Source organism: Etheostoma spectabile, chromosome 10, assembly GCF_008692095.1.
Source record: "Etheostoma spectabile isolate EspeVRDwgs_2016 chromosome 10, UIUC_Espe_1.0, whole genome shotgun sequence".
Lineage (NCBI taxonomy): Eukaryota > Metazoa > Chordata > Actinopteri > Perciformes > Percidae > Etheostoma > Etheostoma spectabile.
The window spans coordinates 5,835,963-5,846,442 of NC_045742.1; the positions used below are offsets into that span (position 1 = coordinate 5,835,963).

Sequence of the window (10,480 nt, forward strand, 5' to 3'; positions counted from 1 at the left end):
TCAGTATCACAGTCCGACCTTTCTCCGGACACTGTAGTCATCAATATTTCCCTTTTTAATAATACTCTAACTCACAGATACAAATACACACACACACAAAAAACAGCATCCGTATCATCTTGTCCCGCCTTACAGTATACGACCTTAACCTCCCTGTCTCGTTGACCTGGCAAGCTTTACAGGTTTTCTCTCATCCTCCATCTTCACTACATCCTTAATACCGCCTCTGATGTCCTAATCATATTTCCCTTCATGTTGGAGGAGGTATGGCATCACCACAACACAGAAAAATCAAAAGAGGGAATGAAAGAGAGACAGAAAGAATAGCAAACTTTCAAGTTGGTTGCCAGTGAGATTCATGAATCAGACTGATCCGCAACCAAGACAGAGACACAAACACACAAAACAGGCAGGCCGACACAAAAGAGCTGCAAAGACACAAAGATATACAACGTCACAAAGAGAAGGATGAATATAACAGGGTTTTCAAAGCCAAAGACAGCAACACCCATGTCTGTATCTGCCATTGTAACAGTCATTCCCTGACTGGGATGTCCAAAAGCTCTGGACAGGGAGATCTCTCCCGCCTGCTATGGACACGATCAGGATGATGCCACGATCATGCCTCTTTCTTCCCATGATTCCTTGCAACGGTGCCTGTGTCTGGCCCTTCCAGGACCCTTCCTCAAAAACGTTCCCCTCCACCCCTCCACCCCTCCTTTTCCTTCATTCCCACAACTCCCAATAACACCGTCTGACATGTCCAGAACCCTCCCAAGCCCTTTCTTTCTTCAATCTCACAACTCCAAACAGCTCTACCGTGCATCCCTCAGTGTTGAGGAGAGGGGAGGAAAGCAGGCTGACAGGGGCATCCATACACACTCCTAAATCTGCCAAGGCAAGATGCTGGCACAGACAAAAAAAATAACAAAAGCCTCCCGATCTGCAGCCGGGGCTGCGCAACACTTTATCTGCGAAGGCAAAACAAAGGAAGGCCTGTTGAACACTCTGACTGTGTTTACTTTTAAGGGGGAACAATGACTTTAAGAGGAGGGGGTGAGGACTGATGTGGCACTTGAGGGCCTCTCCTAAAAAACAGCACTTCATTTTGATTCACAGTGAGTTTAAGAAAACAGTCGTAGCAGACAGGTCTACAGGAGCTGGAGGGATTGAAAGTGAGGTGGCAAATGAAGGGAAGACTACAGAGGTTAAGAGACAGAGATAGTCGTGGTGGCAATGAAAAAAAGAAACTACTTTTTTATCCCAGGGTTGAGTTTCTTTTTAAAGGAGTACTTCACCAAAAACCTATATTTTTGAGTAGGAAACAGATTTTGAAAGTTGGCTTTAAAAGATTTGCTGCAATTACATTCACGTTTACTGCCATTCAGAGCCCAAAAGACCAGACTAGTAAAATCAAAGTCACACCTAGATATTTTGGAAAAGAAACTGAGCCTACCTTAAACAGAATTACCATTTAACTACCCATCATCTGCCAAGCCACACACATTTTCTTTCTGGTGTATTCTTTTAAGACTTGCTGCTATGCCTTTTGGCTTTAACCTTAACATTGTTCCCTTGCTTTTCTAGTTATCATCTGCAACTAAAGAGCATTCTTGATGGAAAATCAACATGTGAACCTCTCTAATCGGCTATTAACTTTCAAGCACATTGCACTTCAGCTCAGAACCCCAGTCAATGATGTGCAGGTGTTTTGTCTTCAACATCTGCTGTCACATCAATGATTAATTTGTGGCCAAAAGTGAAACCGATACTTGAAAGTTTCAGCTCATGAAGGGAAGTCTGCCTAAGGTGATTCAGTGTGGATTTACTCAGTATGAGTTATGGGAGGAAATGCTTCTCTTCACCTCTAAACGAGGACATCGCAGGATGCGATGAATCAAAACTTGGAGTGAAATTAAAAAAACATCCCCCTGAACACTGAATGGAAGTTGGATTCCCCAACAATAGATGAATCTGCTGCCAACAGATTTTTTTTTCGGCAGCATCTTTATCTGCTTTAGCTATTAAGAGGAAGAGAGACAAAGATTTCTTGGAAATTAGGTCATTTGCATGACATTCCAAACTGACAGGCTGCTGAAGTAAAATAACCAAATATGATCATCAAACTTTCTGGAAAAGCATTACACGACCGCTAGTTGGCTAAAAGAAATGCCAATTGCACATCATACATGACCCAGATGTGAGATAAAAGCCACATCCAGTCCTGTAATGACATATCTTATCAACACTCACTGACAATGAAATATTCTAAGATGCCTTGGAAGTCAAGATAAAAAAAAACTACCTCCCCTCTTGTTTAAAATCACAACCGTTCACCCAAATTCTCTTTGTTTGAGTGTTTCCAAAACATCACACATGGTGCATGGAAGAAGAAGAAAAAAACAACAACTTTCCCTCATGCATCCAATCAATGGGGAGAATGGGAAATGGAGAATGTGAAAGGGTCACAACCCCAGGGGTGGAAATAACCCCCCAGTTGCTACCGGGTATCTGGTGTATAAACACAGCACTGGAAAAACATTATTCTAAGTCTGAAGGTTTACACAATTGTACCACACAATCCTTTGAGATCCCCATTGACAGAGGAGGTACAAGTGCTATGAATAGGACCATTTATGTTATTTAAAATCTAGCCATAAAGACAACTGCCTGTTGACTTTCAGCACAAAACTGGTCCACATTTCCAAATGTGCAAGGTCATTTAAATTGAAGTTATTAGATCTCACGCTTCTCAAAATGGAGCGACGGACTACTCAGCCAGGTGGTATGGTAAAGTCATCTTTCCAAGGGGTGAGAAAGTTCAAGCTTAGCATGAAACCCATCTACAGTTTAAGGTTTGGGATTGGAGCACTAACGCACTATATTCTCTCATTAGGCCGCCAGTAGAGTGTGCAGGAAAGCAGATTGCCATCTTCCCTGCAGGCAAAGTGAGAGAACATTTGATATTCCCATTTGGCCCGAGCAAAACTTTAAGTTAACTTAAACACGATTTAGCCAAGTAATCCTTTATTTCAATAACGTGCGAGTTTGTCTCCAAATAACTGATTGCTGTATTAGATTTCACTCTCAATATTTGCAGTGGTTGAAAAGGCATCCATAACAACTGTCAAAGACATAACGACATTATCTTAAACTCTTCAATCATCTCACATCAGGCATATGTTGAAATGCGGTAACACAAAACTCACTTCTAAGTGGAGAAAAAGCTTACACCTTTTTGTTTTTGCTCTAACAATTCAAGTGGATATGCATTGTGTGTGTGTGTCATCCAGCCTGTAATAACATGGCATTTCCAAAACATATATAGTCACATTTGTTTTTCATTTGACTAACGAGAAGGCCTTAGCCTCCCAAAACTGGGTTTAGGGTTCCCGCATTAAACTTGAGAGAATTTAACTCTCTATTTCTTTAGGGAAAGCCTGAAAAAGGTGCATCGCATAATGCAAACTCAGTGGGCAGCTTAAGTTTCACTCTCTCTGCCCTCAGCGTCTTTTCACAGAGTCTTAAGAGGTCACCCAATTTCACTGGTCACTTATTGCCTGTGGAGCAGTTCCCGGTGGTATAAAAAGGTACACCCAGACCACCCCAGTCCCATAACAGCCTCAGGCTCAAGGGCTCAAAGTAATACTGGCTCTGATGATGCATACCTGCACTGGAAGACCTTTTGAATTACTCTCCTTTACATTTCTACTTGAGACACTGGGGAAACCATCATGGGCCTTGAACCTGAAACAGCAGCGCTGAATGATTTATGTCTACAGTGGGGAAATTAAAAAGTGGCTCTTTTTTTTGGTTTGTGCAGTTCATATCCACTGATAAGAATATTTCAGTCCATGAGACAGTAGAGGAGCTTGTGCAGAAGACATGTAACATTTCCTTTCCAAGGCTGCTTAAATATTAGAGGAGACACATTCAAGATAAATTGTTATGGCCAGTATGATTTTAGAAACGGGAACAATAAAGTTATCATCTTACCTATTGCCAAGAAAATGATGATTTCATATAATGCAGAGCCATGCGTAAAAAAGGAATTTAATTAATGAGCACACAAATGCAATAGGTGGCTCTGTTTTATGTGCGACTTGAACAGTCCCACTCCACATTTTTTTCCAGTTCAAAACTTGATCTCATTGCACTTATTCCATCCAAATGTCTAAAACAAATGCCAGTGGCTGAGTTCATGCTCTCTCCCTGCCAAAAAGATCAAATAGACCAATATAGCAATATAAGGCATATAAGGTGGCTTTGCAGTATCTGTAGAGAATAGAAATGTCAGCAGTGTACTAACCTCAGCACGCTGTGTCCTGGGCTGGCTGGCGTCTGTCTCGATGGCGTACACATCCACCAGGTAGAGGTCAGAGCCTTGTTCTCGGTCCAGCTCCGCAGCCGTCTGTATCACTCCAGTGTAGCGGCCGATGGTGAAAAGGCGTCCCACTGCTTTTCCACCACTGCGAACTGCCACGATGAAATACTCCACTTTGGTAGCTGAGCCCCGCGGGCTTGAGGCATCCAGGGAGATGACGTTGGTGCCTGGCGGCTGGCCCTCTTTGAGGATTGTGATGTATTTGGGCTGGGAGAAAACAGGCCCATCAATCCCTTGGAGGATGATTGTCAGCTCAGTTCTGGAGGTCTTGCGGCTGGTGCCGTGGTCCGTGGCTGACACTTTAAGGGTGTACATGAGTTGGGACTGTACCAGCTGGGAGGCCAGACGAATATCTCCGCTGTACCTGTCCATGATGAACGTGTCAGAGTCCCCTTCTACAAGCTCGTACTCCACTTCTCCATTTGCCCCCTCATCGGGGTCAAAGGCCAACACTGTTGTCAGGATGGAGCCGATGACAATGTTGGGCTCAGCCACAAGGGCATTCTGGGACATAAAAGTGGGAACATTATCATTCAGGTCTGTGACCCATATTGTGACATTTTTCAGGGCAAAGCGGCGGAATTCAACTGGAACGGCCTGGTCAGTGGCTTTGATAGTCAGCTCGAACATGTTTGAAAACTCCCTGTCAATTTCCTTATTGGTGTATATGAGGCCGGTGCTTGAGTCAATGCTGAAGTGGCCTCCCCGGGGAATCTGTTGAACAATGGAGTACTCCAGCTCCCCATTTATATCTGCATCTGTGTCATGAGCTGTGATTGTCATGACTGAAGCTGAGAGAGGGAGATTTTCGGGAATGGATTTGAAAATATCACCAGGCGTAAATATTGGAGGATTGTCATTAAAATCCCTGACATGAATGACCACAGGAATGGATGAAGAGCGGGGTGGTTTACCATTGTCCTTTGCGGTGATGTTGAGTTTGTAAATTGCTTGAGTTTCAAAGTCCATCTTTTTAACCAGAAAGATGCTGCCGGTGTTGGGGCTGATGCTGAACGTGCCGTGGTTGTTTGTGGCTGTGATGCTATACGTTATGTCTGCGTTCTGACCAGAATCTGCATCAGTGGCGGTCACTGAGACCACCAGCTCCCCTACCCTCATGTTCTCCAGGACGTCCACAGATAGTGAGGATTTAGGGAAGGAGGGGGAGTTGTCATTCTCATCCATGATGCTGATACTAAGCATACAGGAGGAGGACAGGGGCACAGTTCCAGCATCAACAGCTATGATTTTCAATGAATAGGAGGATGTAGATTCATAGTCCAGCTTTCCCACCAAAGTAACCTGTCCAGAGCTGCTATCAATAATGAACTGTCCTTCCTCGTTACCCTCAGAGATGTGATAATGAACCAGTCCGTTTTTGTCCTCATCCACGTCGGAGGTGGACACCCGCAGCAGTTGTGTCATGTTTTGAGCTGATTCTGAGATGGAGGCCTGGTAAATGTCTTTGGTGAATTTAGGCAGGTTGTCGTTTATGTCTTGAATGTAAACTTGCACTTTAGCCTGGTCTCTGAGGGGCTTGGGGAGACCCTGGTCCGACGAGACAACCACAAAGCTGAACACAGCGGCGCCTCTTTGTCTCATGAGCGACTCGCGATCAAACTGCAGCGTGCTGGTCAACTCCCCTGTGATGGCGTTTAGCTCAAAGTTGGGGTGTGGAGTCTCAAATGTATATCTGACCTCACTGTTTGGACCGAAGTCCTTATCCTCGGCAAAAACATGCCCAACTAGCGACCCCCTCTTCTGCTCTTCCTCAAAATGAAACACATAATTGGTGCTGTTAAAGAGGGGACGGTTATCGTTTACGTCATCTAGAATCACACTGACATTGACAGTGGCACTTAGCGGCTCCACAGCACGGTCTTTGGCCATAACCACTAAGTTATATCGGTCCTGTATCTCGCGGTCCAGCTCTGCTTTGATGTACAACTGCCCGTCTGGAAAAATGCCAAACACATCACCTGTGTTGCCACCAGCGATGTCGTACATAATCTCCCCATTAAGACCTGAGTCTTTGTCTGTGGCCTCCACTTTGAAAAAGCGACTGTTGACAGGCTCAGACTCCAGGATGATGACCTCATACGAAAGCTGGTCAAAGACTGGCGAGTTGTCATTGACGTCATAAACACTGACAATGAGGATGAGGCTGGAGGTGTGCTGGGGGACCCCCATGTCTGATGCGAGGACCTCGATCTCGTAAGAGCTTGTGGTGACCTCCAGCGGCCCGGTCAGCGTGATGAGGCCGTGCTTTTCATGAATATGAAACAGGCCTTTGGGGTTTTGTTTGAGGCTGTAAACCACCATGCCATTTGTGCCTTCATCTGGATCTGAGGCTTTGGCTTGGAATATGACATGGCCTGTGCTCCAGTTTTCCACTGCACTCACATGCTCCACAGCGTGAATAAAATTAGGGGCATTATCATTTAAGTCCTTCACAGTGATGTTAACAAAGGCTTCTCCTGTGATCTCCCCGGCTCTGGCTACAACTTTCAGCTGATAGAAACCCTGCTCCTCTCTGTCTATCTGGCTTGATGCTGTGATCTGACCTGCACTGTTCACAGCAAAAAGCCCCCTGTGGTCTCCTGAGGTGATTAGATAAGAAATGTTTGTGTTCAAATCTACAGTGGTGGCTGACACAGACCCTATAACTGTCCCGATGCCCACATTTTCAAACATGACAAAACTGTACACTTTCTGGCTAAAGACTGGTGGGTTATCCTGTGTGTCTATGACAGTTACAGTCACTATGGCCTGGGTGTGTGAGCGCAGGCCGCTACCATCTGCTGCCGTCACCTGCAGCTGGTAAGCAGTTTTCTCTTCTCTATCCAGGGGCACAATCGTGGTTACTTTCCCTGTGTTGCTATTAATGAGGAATTTGGAAGCATCTCCAGCTGTAATTATATATTTGAGTGTGCCATTTCGACCCAAATCGGGGTCTGTGGCTGAAACGGTGGTTACATAAGCACCCGAGGGCTCGTTCTCTTTCACATTGGCAAAATACTGCACAGGGTAGAAAACTGGCCTATTGTCATTGATATCCCTCAGAGTGATGTTGACTTTTCCTACAGAGTGCAGAGGAGGGCTGCCTGCATCTGCTGCCTGGATGTGGAGTAAGTATGAGGCCTGATCCTCCCTGTCTAGCTCCACGGCTGTGCTTAATCGCCCTGACACGGCATCCAGGCGAAACAGCTCCTGGACACTGTCTGGAGTCTCTGCATCAAATGAGAACCTGATAGTTCCATTGGCCCCAACGTCGTCATCTGAGGCAGACAGCACCACCAGCTCAGTGCCGGCAGGAGCATGCTCCACCAGGGAAACATGATATGTGCTCTGTGTAAATGTGGGCACTTGGTCGTTCACATCAGTGATGTTGACTATCAGTTTAGTGTAAGAAATTTTGGGCTGCAGCCCCTGGTCTTTGGCACTAATGTTAAGCACTATTTCAGATGCTATTTCCCTATCCAGCAAAGCGGCACTGGTAACCAGACCACTGTTTTCACTGATGGAGAACCAGCCCAAAGCATTTCCAGACACCAGGGAGTAGCGCAGGTTGGCATTCTGCCCAGAGTCCCCATCTGTTGCAGAAACCCCTTTAATGTAGCTGCCTTTTGGTATGTCTTCACTGATATCTACTCTGTACAGAGTTTCCTGGAATATGGGTGGGTGATCATTGATATCATTCACAAAAATAACCAGACTGGCAAAGGAGGACCTAGCCATAGGCTTGCCATTGTCTGACACAGACACAGTCAGGTTGTAAGAGGAAATTCTCTCTCTGTCCAACACACTGGCCACTTTGATCAGACTCAAATTGGGCACAGGAGACGTGTGCACTTCAAAGTGTCTCTGCTCGTTGCCTCCCAAGATTGAAACAGATATGTTACCATTAGCTGTGGGGGAGTCCGAATCTGAAACCGTGAGCAAAGCCACAACTGTGCCAATCTGTGCATTTTCATCAACAGACGCAAATTTAGAAGTTGTGGGGAAATACCTAAACTTCACTACTGGGTCGTTATCATTCACATCTAAAAGTTTGATTGTGGCTTCTGTTCTGCCTGACAGAGCGGGCACCCCGTTGTCTACTGCATGAATGGTCAGAGAGTACTCTTTCTTACTCTCATAATCCAAACCCTCCTTTATAATAATAGTACCAGCTTTGGGGTCAATTTGGAAAGGTGTTCCTTCATCTAAGAAGTACCTGATTTCAGCATTGGCTCCCTCATCCTGATCTGACGCTGTAATCTGCAGAATATTAGACCCTACTGCTGCATCCTCAAAAACACTGGTTTGATATTGATCTTGATCAAAAACAGGGGGGTTGTCATTTATATCTTGGATAGTGACGTTTACTTGCAGGTAGCCAAACTTTTTAGGCTCTCCTTTGTCCTCCACTTCAACCAGGAGCTGGTAGAAGGGAGTAACTTCCCTGTCCAAGCCTCCAGTTGAAACGAGGTGCAAGAATGCCCCCTCCCCGCTAGGATTGACTGTAATGTCCAAACGGAATTTTCTCTGCTCGTTGCCTTTCACTATCCTGTACGTGGTGTGATCAACTCCGTTACTTCCAATGTCTGAGTCTGTAGCAGTGTCCAGAATCACTTGTCTGCCGCTGCTGGCATCCTCCTTAAAAGACACGACAATGGACGTGTCTGGAAACACCGGGGAGTTATCGTTAATATCCAAAACTACTATCCTGACCTCAGTGGGGTAGGTGGGTTGGCTGGACAGCACCACGACGTTGATGACATCGCTTTGCAAAACCTCTCTGTCAATCACCGTGGAGGTGTAAATGACTCCGGTGGTGCCGTTGATTGCAAAAAGTTTGTGGTTCTCGCTGAAGCGGTACGTGAAGCTGGGCTTGGTCTCTATCGTGCCCACATAGGTGCCGATGGGCTGCTCTTCCAGGACCTGGAACTCTTGACGGACTTGGCTGGATGCTGAGTACCGGGACAGAGTCCATAACATGAATAAAGTCAGATGAAACCGGCCTAAGCCCCTACCTGTGTGCGCCATGGTCAGTTAGCCAGTCCACCTTTCTCAGACAGAGTCCATGCCTATGATGCATCAACTTTACTGAGGTCGCTCGAGTCACTTAAAGCATTGTATTCCAGCAAATGTGCAGAGAAAAGAAAATAGCAATGGGAAAAACTCCAGCAGCAACTCTTTCCACAGTTATTCACTGTCCCAAAAGTACTCCAGAAGTTGTTTCTTATCCTGCGCAGCGCTGCGTTTCAATGCAAACCCAATCCTCTTGAATGGAGAGAATGATTCCTACAGATCAGGGGAAGTTTCAATTCAACTCCGCAAAAAAAAGCATTTCAAAACGGAATCTGGCAATCCCTTGAGAAAGACAAACACAAAACAAAAGTCCCTTGCTCCTTGGAGATGTGTAGGTGGAAAAAAATGTATCCAAAGTTAGAGCGCAAGTGAGCGGTGTTGAAGTGCGAGCAGGCGGCTGAGCCTACGCACCGTCCCGTGGAATAACGGTGCAGGCGCTTCAGTCATATTGTGCTCAGGAGTCCCAGTAAGTTAGGACAAAGCTGGAGTTCGACAAAACTCCCTCCCATCACTGATCCCATTGGATAGCGGAGCTCCTGCCCGCCCTCCCACCGCCGTTGCCCCACCATTGTGCAGCGCAGCCCGTTGTCTCCGCTCGGGGAAGAGGATGTCAATCAAAAGAGACAGGTAACGATGCTCCGAGCGCTCTGAACCACTTCACTAACATGTTCATGTGCGTTAAAACGCACCTAATGAGCCCAGAATATGAAAGTGATCAGAACACATCCAATGTTCCAATGTTAGAATTCCTGCTCAGAATAGTTATTTTAACAAGAGGAAAAACTACGCTTATGAAAAGTTGCTTTAAAATCACATTTGAGTTACAAAAAGTTTTGTTTGGCAATGTTAATAGAAGTAGGCTTTAATAATGATATCCTTAAAATACCAAACAAATACGAGCATGTCTAGATGAACATCATTATTTGTGCTATAATTTTCTGTGGAAACAACCCTTTATTTAATGGTATTACTTTATTGGTTGATTCAAATAATGTCCGTTGTAGATTGTTATTTTGGAGCCAA

The 10,480-nt window shown here is 45.4% G+C and overlaps 1 protein-coding gene across 1 annotated transcript in view; it reads right to left on the reverse strand.

Annotated features, from left to right (window-relative positions):
• fat4 (FAT atypical cadherin 4) overlaps positions 1-9,916 on the reverse strand; it is a 112,893-nt gene extending 102,977 nt beyond the window's left edge. Inside the window, exon 1 of the mRNA XM_032528589.1 lies at positions 4,310-9,916. Coding sequence (XP_032384480.1) covers positions 4,310-9,412 — 5,103 coding nt within the window. The 5' untranslated portion in view covers positions 9,413-9,916. The remainder of the gene's footprint in view (positions 1-4,309) is intronic.
• Positions 9,917-10,480: the final 564 nt, after the last annotated feature.